At 38.2% G+C, this 17,656-nt stretch overlaps 1 protein-coding gene across 1 annotated transcript in view; it reads right to left on the bottom strand.

Annotated features, from left to right (window-relative positions):
* The window catches only part of CDH7 (cadherin 7), a 342,814-nt gene extending 328,973 nt beyond the window's left edge, over nt 1-13,841 (bottom strand). Inside the window, exon 1 of the mRNA XM_040432014.1 lies at nt 13,632-13,841. Coding sequence (XP_040287948.1) covers nt 13,632-13,841 — 210 coding nt within the window. The remainder of the gene's footprint in view (nt 1-13,631) is intronic.
* Between the last annotated feature and the right edge of the window lie 3,815 nt (nt 13,842-17,656).

Genomic DNA, 17,656 nt, shown 5'->3' with positions numbered 1-17,656 from the left:
CTCCAGAATTTGGCTTGGCAGTAGCTGCTGACTGTCCTCTAGTACCTCATCCTCACTGTATAGTGGAGATGAGCCCACAGCATACAATACTTCTGAGGCTCTGGGAATAGAAAAGGACAAAGGCAGGTTATGGACAGGTGAGGGCAAAGGGCCTGCTCCAGGGCTATGCCAGCTAAGGGTTGTGTCTAATGAACCCACTGACTCTTGGCTGGGGGTGTCTGATGTCACTTGCGACAAAGTCAAAGATCGAGTTAACCACTCAAGAATTGCTGGGTTGCTGGTCACAACACGACAGCTAGCTGAGACTGGGAGCTCAGGCCTCTCGAAGTGACCCCTGCTGCCGTGGCCCCTTACTCTGCTGCGACCTCTGCCTGTGCCAGAAACATTTAGGCTTCTGCCACTCCCCTGTGCAGGGCCTGGCACTTCTCTGCCTGACATAATGTTGGATCAAATAAATAAAAAGGAAATTATTACACACCACAAAAGATTGGCGTTAAATGTATTTTTTTGTTTTTGCGCTAATATACGTCACAAAAGGCTTTATTAGAAATAACTGCACCACAGAACGGCAAATATATTTTTCTTTTTGCGCTAAAAAAACTCCACCAATGCCTTTACTACAGATAAGTGCACCACAGAGCGGTAAATTTCTTTTTTCTTTTTGCGCTAATATACGTCACAAAAGGATTTACAAAAAATAACTACAAGGCTAAGCGGCAAATATATTTTTTCTTTTTCTGCAAAAAAACACCACCAAAGACTTTTTCTTTTTGCGCTAATACATGTCACAAAAGGCTTTACAAGAGATAACTGCATAGCTGAGCGGAAATATATATATATATTTTTTTTTTCTCGCTAAAACACCCTACCAAAGCCTTTACTACAGATAAGTGCACCACAGAGCGGTAAATGTATTTTTTTCTTTTTCGCTAATACACGTCACAAAAGGCTTTAAAATAAATAACTGCACTGTAAAATGCCAAATGTATTTTTTATTTTTTTTTGCGCTAAATCACCCCACCAAAGCCATTACAACAGATAAGTGCACCGCAGAGCGGTAAATGTATTTTTTCCTTTTGTACTAATACACGTCACAAAAGACTTTAAAAAAAATAACTGCACTGCAGAATTGCAAATGCATTTTTTGTTTTTGCGCTAAAACACCCCACCAAAGCCTTTACTACAGATAAGTGCACCTCAGAGAGGTAAATGTATTATTGCGCTAATAAACGTCACAAAAGGCTTTACAAGAAATATCTACACTGCTAATCGGCAATTATATTTTTTCTTTTTCCGCTAAAACACACCACCAAGCCTTTAATATAGATAAGTGCACCGCAGAGCGGTAAATGTATATATTTTATTGCACTAATACATTTCAGAAAAGGCTTTACAAGAAATAACTGCACCACATAATGGCAAATATATTGTTTTCTTTTTACTCTAAAACACCCCACCAAAGCATTTACTACAGATAAGCGCACCAAATAGAAACATAGAATGTGTCAGCAGATAAGAACCATTTGGCCCATCTAGTCGGCCCAATATACTGAATACTATGAATAGCCCCTGGCCCTATCTTATATGAAGGATGGCCTTATGCCTATCCCATGCATGCTTAAACTCCTTCACTGTATTTGCAGCTACCACTTCTGCAGGAAGGCTATTCCATGCATCCACTACTCTCTCAGTAAAGTAATACTTCCTGATATTACTTTTAAACCTTTGCCCCTCTAATTTAAAACTATGTCCTCTTGAAGCAGTTTTTCTTATTTTAAATATTCTCTCCTCTTTTATATTGTTGATTCACTTTATGTATTTAAAAGTTTCTATCATATCCCCTCTGTCTCATCTTTCTTCCAAGCTATACATGTTAAGGTCCTTTAATCTTTCTTGGTAAGTTTTATCCTGCAATCCATGTACTAGTTTAGTAGCTTTTCTCTGAACTCTCTCCAAAATATCAATATCCTTCTGGAGATATGGTCTCCAGTACTGCGCACAATACTCCAAATGAGGTCTCACTAGTGCTCTGTAGAGCGGCATGAGCATCTCCCACTTTCTACTGTTAATGCCTCTCCCTATACACCCAAGCATTCTGCTAGCATTTCTTGCTGCTTTATGACATTGTCTGCCTACCTTTAAGTCTTCTGAGATAATGACCCCTAAATCCCTTTCCTCAGATACTGAGGTTAGGACTGTATCATTGATTTTATATTCTGCTCTTGGGTTTTTACACCCCAGGTGCATTATCTTGCACTTATCAACATTAAATTTTAGTTGCCAGATTTTTGACCATTTCTCTAGTTTTCCTAAATCCTTTTCCATTTGGTGTATCCCTCCAGGAACATCAACCCTGTTACAAATCTTTGTCTCATCAGCAAAAAGACACACCTTACCATCGAGGCCTTCTGCAATTTCGCTGATAAAGATATTAAACAATATGGGTCCCAGAACAGATCCCTGAGGTACCCCACTGGTAACAAGACCATGGTCTGAATATACTCCATTGATTACAACCCTCTGTTGTCTGTCCCTCAGCCACTGCCTAATCCATTCAACAATATGGGAGTCAAAGCACAAAGACTGCAATTTATTGAGAAGACTTCTATGTGGGACAGTATCAAAAGCCTTACTAAAGTCTAGTTAAGCGATGTCTACTGCACCTCCGCCATCTATTATTTTAGTCACCCAATCAAAAAAATCTATTAGATTAGTTTGACATGATCTCCCTGAAGTAAACCCATGCTGTTTTTCATCTTTCAATCCATGGGATTTTAGATGTTCCACAATCCTCTCCTTAAGTATGGTTTCCATTGATTTCCCCACTATTGATGTCAGGCTTACTGGCCTATAGTTGCCCGATTCCTCCCTACTACCTTTCTTGTGAATGGGCACAACATTTGATCATTTCCAATCTTCTGGGAATACTCCTGTTACCAGTGATTGGTAAAATAAATCTGTTAATGGTTTAGCTGGTTCACCGCTAAGCTCTTTTAATAGCTTTGGGTGCATAGCGGTAAATTTATGTTTTTTTGAGCTAATTAATACATGTCACAAAAGGCTTTATTAGAAATAACTACACCGCAGAATGGATTTTTTTTTTATACTTGCGCTAAAAACAACCAACCAAAGCCTTTACTACAAATTAGTGCACCGCAGAGCCGTAAATGTATTTTTTTATTTTTTGCGCTAATACACGGCACAAAAGGTTTTACAATAAATAACTACTCCGCTAGGCGGAAAATATATTTTTTCTTTTTCTGCAAAAAAACTCCACCAATGCCTTTACTACAGATAAGTGCACCGCAGAGCAGTAAATGTATTTTTTTCTTTTTGTGCTAATACACGTAACAAAAGGCTTACAATAAATAACTACTCCGCTAAGGGGCAAATATATTGTTTCTTTTTCTGCTAAAAAAACACCACCAAAGCCTTTACTACAGATAAGTGCACCGCAGCGCGGTAAATGTATATAATTTATTTCCGCTAATACACATCACAAAAGGCTTTTTAAGAAATAACTGCAGATAAGTGCACCACAGAGCGGTAATTGCATTTTTTCTTTTCGGCTAAAACACCACACCAAAGCCTTTACTACAGATAAGTGGACCGCAGTGCGGTAAATGTATTTTTTCTGTTTGCACTAATACACGTCACAAAAAGCTTTGCAAGAAATAACTACACCGCTAAGCAGCAAATATATTTTTTCTTTTTCCGCTTAAACAACACAATGTAACTCCAAGTCAATCACATTTCTGTGAAATCAAACTGTCCACTTAGGAAGCAACACTGAGTGACAATCAATTTCACATGCTGTTGTGCAAATGGGATAGACAACAGGTGGAAATTATAGGCAATTAGCAAGACACCCCCAATAAAGGAGTGGTTCTGCAGGTGGTGACCACAGACCACTTCTCAGTTCCTATGCTTCCTGGCTGATGTTTTGGTCACTTTTGAATGCTGGCGGTGCTTTCACTCTAGTGGTAGCATGAGACGGAGTCTACAACCCACACAAGTGGCTCAGGTAGTGCAGCTTATCCAGGATGGCACATCAATGCGAGCTGTGGCAAGAAGGTTTGCTGTGTCTCTCAGCGTAGTGTCCAGAGCATGGAGGCGCTACCAGGAGACAGGCCAGTACATCAGAAGACGTGGAGGAGGCCGTAGGAGGGCAACAACCCAGCAGCAGGACTGCTACCTCCGCCTTTGTGCAAGGAGGAACAGGAGGAGCACTGCCAGAGCCCTGCAAAATGACCTCCAGGAGGCCACAAATGTGCATGTGTCTGCTCAAACGGTCAGAAACAGACTCCATGAGGGTGATATGAGGGCCCGACGTCCACAGGTGGGGGTTGTGCTTACAGCCCAACACCGTGCAGGACGTTTGGCATTTGCCAGAGAACACCAAGATTGGCAAATTCGCCACTGGCGCCCTGTGCTCTTCACAGATGAAAGCAGGTTCACACTGAGCACATGTGACAGACGTGACAGAGTCTGGAGACGCCGTGGAGAACGTTCTGCTGCCTGCAACATCCTCCAGCATGACCGGTTTGGCATTGGGTCAGTAATGGTGTGGGGTGGCATTTCTTTGGAGGGCCGCACAGCCCTCCATGTGCCCGCCAGAGGTAGCCTGACTGCCATTAGGTACCGAGATGAGATCCTCAGACCCCTTGTGAGACAATATGCTGGTGCGGTTGGTCCTGGGTTCCTCCTAATGCAAGACAATGCTAGACCTCATGTGGCTGGAGTGTGTCAGCAGTTCCTGCAAGACGAAGGCATTGATGCTATGGACTGACTGGCCCGCCCGTTCCCCAGACCTGAATCCAATTGAGCACATTTGGGACATCATGTCTCGCTCTATCCACCAACGTCACATTGTACCACAGACTGTCCAGGAGTTGGCAGATGCTTTAGTCCAGGTCTGGGAGGAGATCCCTCAGGAGACCGTCCGCCACCTCATCAGAAGCATGCACAGGCGTTGTAGGGAGGTCATACAGGCACGTGGAGGCCACACACACTACTGAGACTGATTTTGACTTGTTTTAAGGACATTACATCAAAGTTGGATCAGCCTGTAGTGTGTTTTTCCACTTTAATTTTGAGTGTGACTCCAAATCCAGACCTCCATGGGTTGAAAAATTAGATTTCCATTTTTTAATTTTTGTGTGATTTTGTTGTCAGCACATTCAACTATGTAAAGAACAAAGTATTTCAGAAGAATATTTAATTAATTCAGATCTAGGATGTGTTATTTTTGTGTTCCCTTTATATTTTTGAGCAGTGTATTTTTTCTTTTTGCGCTAAAACACCTCACCAAAGCTTTTAATACAGATATGTGCACCGCAGAGCGATAAATGTATTTTTTTCTTTTTGCGCTAATACATGTCACAAAAGGCTGCACCGCAGAACGGCAAATATATTTTTTCTTTTTCCACTATAACGCCCCACCAAAACCGTTACTACAGATAAATGCATTTTATTTGCGCTAATACAAGTCACAATATGCTTTACAAGAAATAACTACACCGCTGAGCGGCAAATATATATTTTTCTTTTTGCCCTAAAACACTGCTCCAAAGCCTTTACTACAGATAAGTGCACCGCAGAGCAGTGAATGTGTTTTTTTTTCTTTTTGCGCTAATACACGTCACAAACGGCATTGCAAAAAATATCTATACCGCTGAGCGGCAAATGTATTTTTTCTTTTTGCGCTAAAACACCCTATTAAAGCCTCGACTACAGATAACTGCACCGCAAAGCGGTAAATATATACTTTTCTTTTTCCGCTAAAACACCACACCAAAGCCTTTACTACAGATAAGTGCACCGCAAACCGGCTAATGTTTTCATTCTTTTTGCACTAATACACCTTATAACGGGCTTTATAAGAAAAAACTGCACCACTGAGCGGCAAACATATTTTTTCTTTTTCCGCTAAAACACCCCACCAAAGCCTTATCTACAGATTATTGCACCACAGAGCGGTAAATGTATTTTTTCTTTTTGCGCTAATACACATCACAAAAGGCTTTACAAGAAATAACTGCACTGCAGAATGGCAATTTTTTTTTTCTTTTTGTGCTAAATCACCTCACCAAAGCCTTTACTACTGATAAGTGCACCTCAGAGAGGTAAATGTATTTTTTCTTTTTTGCGCTATTATACATCAAAAAAGGCTTTACAAGAAATAACTACACCGCTGAGCAGCAAATGTATATTTTCTTTTTCCACTAATACACCCCACCAAAGCCTTTACTGCAGATAAGTGCACCGCAGAACGGTAATTGTATTTTTTCTTTTTGCGCTATTATACATAAAAAAGGCGTTACAAGAAATAAATACACCGCTGAGCAGCAAATGTCTTTTTTCTTTTTCCGCTAAAACACCCCACCAAAGCCTTTACTACAGATAAGTGCACCACAGAGTGGTAAATGTATTCTTTTTTTTTGCGCTAATACATGTCACAAAAGGCTTTACAAGAAATAAATACACTGCTGAGCTGCAAATATTTTTTTTCTTTTTCCGTAAAAACCCCCCTACTAAAGCCTTTGCTACAGATAAGTGCACCGCAAAGCGGTTTGGAATATATAACTGCACAGCTGAACGGCAAATAATATATATTTTTTTGCCACTAATACACACCAAAAAGGGCTTTAGAACATATAATTGCACCGCTAATCGTCAAATAGGCCCTTATTTTTTTTCCACTTATATATGCAACAAAAGGCTTTAGAATATATAACTGCACCGCAGAACCTCAAATAATACACTCCAAAAAGGGCTTTAGAACATATAACTGCACCACTGAACGGCAAATAATATATATTTTTGTGCCACTAATACACACTAAAAAGGGCTTTAGAACATATAACTGCACTGCTGAACTGCAAATTATATATATTCTTGTGCCAATAATACACACCAAAAAGGGCTTTAGAACATATAACTGCACCACTGAACGGCAAATATATATATATATTTTTTACTACTAATACATGCCAAAAAGGGTTTTAGAACATATAACTGCACCGCTGACCGGCAAATAATATATATTTTTTTGCCACTAATACACACCAAAAAGGGCTTTAGAAAATATTACTGCCCCACACAAGGGCAAATAAGACATAGAAATATTTCCTTGTAATAAACTTTGTTAGTGGCTGAATCAAACAGCACTTGCACCCCAATAACAAGAATGATTTGCTGGAATTACAGAGCTGTATAATGGCAATTTGGATCTGCAGTCAGTGCAGCAAGGTGTAATAGGATTGTTCCTATTTCCCAGGCTGTAAACTCCCCTACTGAACCCTGTTCTGCTTCAATACTGTGGAATGATTCCTCCATATCCTTTCCCTGAACTTCTATACGGCACTGTCCTACCACTACCACTGTCCCTAGCACCTACTGATGTTTCTCCCTGCACTAAGTACACTGGGAAATGGCTGAATCCAAGATGGCTGAGGCTATTTATAGGGCTTTGGCATCACAGAGCTGGCTGGCTGCTGATTGGTTGCATGCATGGCATTGTGGGTGATCCCTCATTCCCAGAGTTCCTTGCTCCTTGTCCTAACATGTGCATCAGCCATTTTAGCAAAAAATTTGATTCGTTACCACGAAGGGTGAGGAAATTTGGATTTGGTGCAAATCAAATTTTTCCTGAAATTCCGATCAAATTCTACTTCGTCAACTTTGATTTGCTCATCTCTAATTATCTAATTATATCACTCAAATTATGTCTATTCAACTTCAATTACATTATATTTAAAAATGTATTTTGCTTATTGTTTTTTTTACTTTGATAAGTTTTCATGTCTATATTATTATGTAATAATATAGTTTTAAAAAATGGGATTTATTATGTAGAGAAAGTTATTACATGCCACTTACTAATCTATTGTTATTATCCATATTACCTCTTTTGCTAGCTTCATTCAATTTTCCATCACATTATGCACTGCTCGTTTCCATGGTGACAACCACGCTGCAATCCAGCAGATGATGGATTGCAAGGTGGTCATAGCCATGGAAACAAGCAGTGTATTATGTGATGGAAAAATGAATCCAGCCAGAAAAGGAAGCAATATGGAGAATCACAATACATTAGTAAGTGCCCTGTATTAACTTTCTCTACATAATAAATGCCATTTGCTGAAGTGACACAACCCCTTTAAGTTACAGTCAATGTGCTCAAAAAAACATATGTCTATCATGTCAACCTTCTACATTTACAAACCCTTTATGAGGAAGGCAGAAGTCACTGTTGCTGATCCATTTTCCTTAGAAAAATGAGAATTACAATATGACTCGTTATCATGCACTATTAATAACTCCCCCAGACTTTTATTTTGTGCATCTTGAAATATAATTATTTTAAGTGTTTTTGATACCTCTCTTTGATATATCTCTCTATTCTAGACACATATCTGATGCTACTTCATCCAAGTCTGTTCCATATAGATGATCTAAGTAATTTAATCAAATGTTTGTATAATCTTACTACTGTATTTAGCTTAATCTAGAAAATTAAAGGTACAATAACACAGAGTGCATCTGTTTTCACAAACATAAATGTAAGCTCTTCCTCTAGATACTCTCACTCAAAAAAATAAGGTAAAAGAGAACAGGATGACTAGCCTTACCAACTAAGAGGTATATAGCTCCAGTGCAAAGTGCTACCTGATAAACTGGCTAAAGGCCCCTTTACATGGGATGGCTGAGCAAGCAATTATCGGCAATGAACAGTTAGTTCTTGTTTATTGACTACTCATCAGAAGTGGTGAGAGATTCACTTACAAGCAGCCTTTGTCACGACCATGGTCATGGTCGTGACTCTTTGGTCGCATGCAGTGGTCAGTGGTTTCCTTTTTGTTGTCAATCACAGGTGAGGGCTCTGTGTATGTTGCCTCACGTGTGGTTGCCGCTGGCAACATGATGTGGTTGGCAGTGGAGCAGCCGGAGCTGGTGGCTAGGCTGCTCACTGTCATAGCATGCGGTTGCCTCTGGCAGCGTGTGCTTGAATGTGTTCACGGTCTATGTTTGGTATGCACGGAAATTAGTTGTGTGTGCATTTCCCTTTAAGTGACACTTTCCTTGTTTGGTGATGGAAGGGTTAACTCCTTTCCTTGTGTGTGTGTGCTGTGTCCATTTATGTTTGGTTTGGACATCAGCTTGCGAGCACGGGATCCAGTCAGTGTGTCTGTGGCAGGTAGGTGTGGAAGTGCTATCACTCACCTGCCATATCCATAGGCTGTTTGTTTCCCCTTCCTTGCAGCTAGGCCAGTTTAGACTCCTGTTCATCCGTGTCTAGGAGGAACAGGTTGTTTTACCCAGCTCCTAGTTCAGGGATCCCTTGAGGGTTAGTAGTGACCCGAGGTTCCTGAGTATGAGCCTTCCTACTATCAAGGTTGGCTCATACAGCTAGGAGTCAGGGTCAGATTTAGGGATGTGTTAGGAGGTGACCTGCTCCCTATTCTGTTGTCCTGGCCAAGCAGCTTCCATACGTTTAACATCGCACGGTTGAGGGTTTCCCCCACTCTCAGCCGTGACAGCAATCATCCTTCTGTATGGGGGTGAGCTATCACTACTGGGATTGTTTGTCCTCACAGAGAATCATATTTACAGAGGATGATCTGCTGCCTATAAGCGATGATTTGGGGTACCACATCAACTATGGGTTCTTCTAATGAACATTCATCTGGTAAACGGTGGCACCTTTGCATGCACCAATTATTGCGAATGAGCATTTGTGTGAACATTTGACCTTGAAAATGAGCCAAAGAAACTTATTTTTTTTTAAAAGTTACTATATATTCAGACTAGACTTACAAATACCACACCATGCCATGCCATATCAGGCCATACAAATACATAATCTCACAGCTAAGGCAATAACCTGCCAGAAGGTATGATCCACAGAAATAGTGTACCAACAGACAGTTATTCACAGAATGCCACCATTAAAACATAGCCTTTATTCTAGTTACATTTAAAATCGAAATAACCCTCTAAATACAAAAAAATTATAATTATGAAAACAAAAAAATTCAAAAAATAAAGAAAATAACAGGGATAATTTAGCCTGGATGTAAACTCATTCTTTTCTGGGATTATGTCCAAAGGTCTCACCTTATTCTTGGTGCCCTGCCTACAAAACGGAATAGCCACCCCGATAGGGCTGATCCCATATCAGGAACCTTCTATATACCCTTTGGGGTGGCCCTGATGATGGGATGGAGAACCTCCTACTGTAGACTGGTTGGTGGACTACCATAGGCACCGAAAATAACAAACAAATCAAGTATGGAACCACCATATATATGTCAACCACCATTAATTAAGTTAAATCACCATAAACTTGTGTCAGTCACAATTCAAATGACAACTCCTTAGATAGTATTTCGAGAGTCACTTTAATGTTGCCCCATATTTGTATCAATTATTTTTGGCGTGATGGTAACTCCTGATAATTTAGTCCCTGATGATTCTTAATCACTTAATTAATGGTGATTGACATATACAGTACAGACCAAAAGTTTGGACACACCTTCTCATTCAAAGACTTTTCTTTATTTTCATGACTATGAAAATTGCAGATTCACACTGAAGGCATCAAAACTATGAATTAACACATGTGGAATTATATACATAACAAACAAGTGTGAAACAACTGAAAATATGTCATATTCTAGGTTCTTCAAAGTAGCCACCTTTTGCTTTGATTACTGCTTTGCACACTCTTGGCATTCTCTTGATGAGCTTCAAGAGGTAGTCCCCTGAAATGGTTTTCACTTCACAGGTGTGCCCTGTCAGGTTTAATAAGTGGGATTTCTTGCCTTATAAATGGGGTTGGGACCATCAGTTGCGTTGAGGAGAAGTCAGGTGGATACACAGCTGATAGTCCTACTGAATAGACTGTTAGAATTTGTATTATGGCAAGAAAAAAGCAGCTAAGTAAAGAAAAACGAGTGGCCATCATTACTTTAAGAAATGAAGGTCAGTCAGTCAGCCGAAAAATTGGAAAAACTTTGAAAGTAAGGGCTATTTGACCATGAAGGAGAGTGATGGGGTGCTGCGCCAGATGACCTGGCCTCCACAGTCACTGGACCTGAACCCAATCGAGATGGTTTGGAGTGAGCTGGACCGCAGAGTGAAGGCAAAAGGGCCAACAAGTGCTAAGCATCTCTGGGAACTCCTTCAAGACTGTTGGAAGACCATTTCAGGGGACTACCTCTTGAAGCTCATCAAGAGAATGCCAAGAGTGTGCAAAGCAGTAATCAAAGCAAAAGGTGGCTACTTTGAAGACCCTAGAATATGACATATTTTCAGTTGTTTCACACTTGTTTGTTATGTACAGTACAGACCAAAAGTTTGGACACACCTTCTCATTCAAAGAGTTTTCTTTATTTTCATGACTATGAAGGCATCAAAACTATGAATTAACACATGTGGAATTATATACATAACAAACAAGTGTGAAACAACTGAAAATATGTCATATTCTAGGTTCTTCAAAGTAGCCACCTTTTGCTTTGATTACAGCTTTGCACACTCTTGGCATTCTCTTGATGAGCTTCAAGAGGTAGTCCCCTGAAATGGTCTTCCAACCGTCTTGAAGGAGTTCCCAGAGATGCTTAGCACTTGTTGCTCCTTTTGCCTTCACTCTGCGGTCCAGCTCACCCCAAACCATTTCGATTGGGTTCAGGTCCGGTGACTGTGGAGGCCAGGTCATCTGGCGCAGCACCCCATCACTCTCCTTCATGGTCAAATAGCCCTTACTTTCAAAGTTTTCCCAATTTTTCGGCTGACTGACTGACCTTCATTTCTTAAAGTAATGATGGCCACTCGTTTTTCTTTACTTAGCTGCTTTTTTCTTGCCATAATACAAATTCTAACAGTCTATTCAGTAGGACTATCAGCTGTGTATCCACGTGACTTCTCCTCAACGCCACTGATGGTCCCAACCCCATTTATAAGGCAAGAAATCCTACTTATTAAACCTGACAGGGCACACCTGTGAAGTGAAAACCATTTCAGAGGACTACCTCTTGAAGCTCATCAAGAGAATGCCAAGAGTGTGCAAAGCAGTAATCAAAGCAAAAGGTGGCTACTTTGAAGAACCTAGAAAATGACATATTTTCAGTTGTTTCACACTTGTTTGTTATGTATATAATTCATAGTTTTGATGCCTTCAGTGTGAATCTACAATTTTCATAGTCATGAAAATAAAGAAAACTCTTTGAATGAGAAGGTGTGTCCAAACTTTTGGTCTGTACTGTATATAATTCCACATGTGTTAATTCATAGTTTTGATGCCTTCATAGTCATGAAAATAAAGAAAACTCTTTGAATGAGAAGGTGTGTCCAAACTTTTGGTCTGTACTGTATATGGTAGTTCTATACTTGATTTGTTTGTTATTTTTGGTGCCTATGGTAATCCACCAACCAGTCTACACTAGGAGGTTCTACATCCCATTATCAGGGCCACCCCAGGGGTATATAGGAGGTTCCTGATACGGGATTGCCCTATAGGGGCGGCTATTTTATTTTGTAGGCAGGGCACCAAGAATAGGGTGAGACCTAGGGACAGAGTCCCAGAAAAAAAATGAATCTACGTTCAGGCTAAATGACCCCTGTTTTTTTTATTTATTTTTAGAGATTTTTTTGTTTTCACAATTATTATAATTTTTTTTCGTATTTAGAGGGTTATTTCAATTTTATATGTAACTAGAATAAAGGCTATGTTTTAATGGTGGCATTCAGTGAATACAAACACATAAGAAATTATACATTATAACAGTCATTTAAATGGAGAGAGAGAGAGGCCAAGAAAGCCCTAGGCAGACATCTCAGGTGGAGGCTTATCTCCTCTGAGAAAGGTTTGAACAAATTGAAATCCAGCAGCCCAGTCCTTTCCCTTGAAAGTTTGGCTCACAACAATCAAATGTGCATAGCCACCTTAAGGCTAAGTGGCCTGTCGACTGGTGGTGGACACAGAGGGTTTAATTCAATTGCAATTTTTATTAGCCAACAATGATTATCTATTAAAGCTATACTGAATAAAAATTGCATATGAGGCACTACAAAACTGCATATGAGCCATTCTTGGGTTTTGAGCATGGATAATGAGAAGAAAAAAATTAGACATCTAGCTACTTACAGAAGCCTCATCTTTCAGTGTGGATGTATCTGTACTATATTAGGGGACAAAGTTTTAAACTTATAAAAATTGCACCAAAATATCTCTAGCTGAAAAGGACTTAAATGGTTAATTCTTTTTGCAAAAATGCAACCATCATTTTTACAAAAGTATCAGATTTTTACTAAACAAAAATGTTTTTCTTTATTTTTTGTGCAAACTGTACTTTCATTCTGCTTTTATTTCTAACTTTACTAGGGAGATTAGAAGAAATACTAAATGTTTATGATTTATTTAAGGAGATTTAGAATGATGTAAAAGTATTGAAAATTATTACGGTATATAGAATGCCATACCATATCATGACTTGTAAAGAATTTGTACTGCTAGTGTTAAGAGGGCAATTATATTTTTTGCTTGACATTTGGTTAGAGCTATTTGCTGTATATGCATCTTAATTATATATAGTCATATAGTGCATACAAGTACATATATTACTTACTTTGCCAACATACAAAGGTTCTGTGCCAGTGTATTCCTCAAGGACAAAGAACTGGTTCCAAACCCAACTTCGCTTTGTCCTTGATTTTCCAGACTGAATATAGGGCTTGGATGTAGACATTGAGAGCTCAGCTTGGCTTATTCCAGAGAGACAGCAAAAAATAGCTATAAGCTGAAGATAATGACACATTTCATGTTTGCCCATCTTCATTTTTTCACTTTTATTAAAATATTACTATGAAAGAAGCAGTTCCCAAATGTATTCTTATAAAATCCAGTCTTGATCCAGACAGTGTTTTGTTGTTGACAGTGGAAGGTTACTCGAAGAATATATCCACAGGAAAATGGTTAAGTAACTATGAGAAAAACAGATGAAAAAAGTTGGAAGAGTCTAAAGAAAAAGTTACATTTTTTATGCTTTATTAAAATGTTTTTAAAGCTCTAAATATATTGTGAGACACTTACTGCACTTACCATAGAAGTTATAATAGAGGTTCTTACTATAGGACCTATAGCGCGATGACAGTAAAGGGCTAATTTCCCCTCTAGGGCTGAATTATTGAATATATTACACTCTGGGTTAATTATAAAATGAACGTGTCCTTTAACTAATTTAATTAATATTTCCATGTCAAAAGGAACAGTAAAAAGATTAGCCAAATAGGAGTCAAATAAATAAAGCTGTATATTATAAAATAAAAAAATGCTATTTTTCAAATGTTTACTATTTTCCAAAAGAACAAATATTAATGGATTAAAAATAAAAATAAGTTTCAGATTTCTTTAAGTTCAAAACAGCAGATTTAGAAAGTATGAATCTTTTATTAAAATATACTTTTATTAAAATATACTAAAGCAGATTTTCCATCATAATGAAGCTAAATTTCCATGAGAATGACATACAATCTAACAATGGCCATTGAGGCCTGTTAATACATAACTCTAGATGAGATCAAACAGAGAACTACTTAGTAGTGGTTACTGACAGTAGGATCTCAGTACCATAAAAGTTAATAAAAAGTTCTCTTTAAACTGACTTCTTAGTCATCAATGCCTTCAAGGAGCTTTCCAAGTCTAACTTTTCACCAACATTCTGGTATGTGTATCTGCTGTATTTCATGATAAGGAATAGGTAAACTCAGTGGCCTGATCATCAAGTGGAAAAGTCATTTTTAGAATTGACATTATATGGACAAATAATGGAGTTCTTATGATATTAAAACCATAAGTATTAATATGGAGTTGGCCCCTCCTTTGCAGCTAAATCGGCTTCCACTTTTCCAGGAAATCTTTCTACAAGACTTTGAATCTTTGCCTTTTTATTCTGAAGAGCGTTTGTGAGGTCAGAGAGCTATGTTGAACAAGAGTGCTTGGCTCACAGTCTCTGTTCTAATTCACCCCAAATTTGTTTGTTGAGGTGGAGGTCATAGCACTGCCAGTCAAGTTCTTTCACACCAAACCCATCCAACCATGCTTTTATAGAATTTATCTACATTTGGTGCCAAAATGATAAAAATAAAAGGGGACCCAGCATGCATGTGGAACCTACACCCCCTGAATTTCATGGTCGCTGTCATGGCACTTAATAGGTAAAACTTAGAGTTAGGTTCCCGTCTTGCAGAGATCGCCTTGACGTGCGGCAGACGGGCTCAAATAATTAGTACAAAATGTGTTTGCCAAGCATCTCTACTTTATTAGCATAGCATAAGCATTATAATATGTTTTTTCTACTTTATTTGGTTCGCAGAGAGCTGTTGCATTATATGTTGTGTTGTTTTATGTTTCCAGTCATATCAGCATGTACCTGCGCATGTGGATGGGATATGCTGACCAACCCCTTTTGTGTTTCCACTATATTCTATAGTGCTATATATTCGTTTTTGACCCACGCCTGCATTGATTGCGTAATATTCACTTGTTACACGATCATTACCTTGCCGATTTTCAAGTAAAAAAAAAAAGAATGTAGAATAAAACAAATATTCGAATTTGCAAATATTTACAAATATTTTACAAAATATTTGCGAAATATCACAAATTCGAATATGATCCATGTCGCTCATCACTAATTATAACAGGATGTGCAGCCATATTGTTTGTCACTTATACATTACACATGAAGCATTTTCCAACTTGCCTTTCATATGATGTCACAGAGGGAAATCAGATCACAAAAGCCATAAAACGTCAAGAAAAAAACTTTCTGCTGATTAACTCCAGTGGTAAATTATTGACAAAATAATTTTCTCATTCATACTGTGAAAAACATTTTACTGGCCAGATATGGATATGTGCATGTGATTCAGAATAAGAGGGACATAATAAATATCAACTTGACCTATTTTTATTGGAAGTCAGTTGTTTGTTGCCGACTGAATTAACCCAGGTTCAAGTAATTAATTTGTGCGAACGCTTGTGTAATGTATGTTAATCAGAAGAAACCAGACGATTCAGAAGATTGATGACAAATATCAAAGCAGACAAATATCTCCCAAATGGAACTGGTCAGGTTAGAATCTATGCTAATATCAGCTCTACACTTCAAATGCAAGCTGTCAGAGTAGGCAGCAGGTGGTGAGCATGTTAATGTTATCAGTTTATGGGTCAGGATAGACAGCAGAACATGAAGCCTATATGGAAATAATGTGGAAATCAAGATCTAATTATCTAGTATTGAAAAAGGCTTCATCTGTACATTGAGTATACAAATGTGTGTGTATTTGGTGATTTATATTACTCCAGATTCAGATATAGCTCCTGGAAAGGAGTTAAAGGGTCAATACCAGGGACTACCAGGATAGGTTTAGCCCAAAGTCATATCTTTTGGTTGGATAAAAGGTCCTTTCTTTTAACATGGATTTCTGATGAGGTCCAGGATGGTGGGTCCGTAGTAAAAAAAATAATAATAATAATACGGTAATTAAAATGCTTCCTATTATAACTTTATGAACACGGTAGACATTCTACTTTGCACTTACTGTACATAAAATTACAGAGAAAATATAATTCTAAGTAACAATATTATGGATTACAATATAGTTACTCCTCATTATGCTGATATAATTTAATTAACTTTCATTAACTATTCCTTTTGCTGTTGATTGTTTCCTCCACGGTACATGTATATATTTCCTACTTCCTCTCAGATATCAGTTTGAGTTGCCAGTCTTGACAGGAAAGAATTATAAACTTGCTAATTTTCATAAAACAATTTACATATTGCTGTATCTGCATCTTTGCTACAGTAATACGTATTAATCACATTTTAGGAAAATAATATAATGATTACATTTTACTATATAATAGGGATCCATTAGTATTATTATAGAATATAGCACACGTAACAAAAGGTAAAAAAAAAAAATATTATGTGTAGTGTATATACCTGGATTTGCCCGGGTGTACATCTATATAAATATTTTCTAATGCGCGCTTAGAAATACTCATTGTTGTCTTTGACCCAGATAGAGAGGTAGAGAAAACATCCTCAATTTTCTATATATTTTTATTTTAAGGCCACCATACACATTACTGTATTGTTGGCCCAACCTGCTGAGAATGGCGCATTTAGTGACAGTTTAATGTGTATGTGTCTAGAGAGTGAATGCTGGGAGGAATTAAATATTTTTGACTGATCTTTTTATTCTCCTGGGAGATCAGCTGCCTCCAGAAATCAGCCAAGCCGAGAATGTATATTTATGGGGAAGCAGTGAAGGAGTCAGGAAAGATAGCTGATGGTCAGTCAATAGATATTTAATATACACTGACAAGCAAAAGGATAACAATGTTTTAAACTTTTGACTTTCAGGCTCCATATCTCACCATCCACTACAGCTTCGAACGTGAGACAACCATCATTTTATAGACAATCATCTTGGTTATCTCATACATAAATTGGACTTCAACATTTTAGCATATGATTAGTTATGCAGATTCTTGTCATGTAAATGCATTGTTACTGTTTTGCTCTTGGTGGTGGAACATTTATTTTCTACTTGTATACTACAAATTGCAACCTGTTCTCGC

The sequence above is a fragment of the Bufo bufo genome, chromosome 5 (genome assembly GCF_905171765.1).
Source record: "Bufo bufo chromosome 5, aBufBuf1.1, whole genome shotgun sequence".
Lineage (NCBI taxonomy): Eukaryota > Metazoa > Chordata > Amphibia > Anura > Bufonidae > Bufo > Bufo bufo.
The sequence above is the reverse complement of the archived record's forward strand: the minus strand, read 5'-3'. Positions and strand labels throughout refer to the sequence as shown.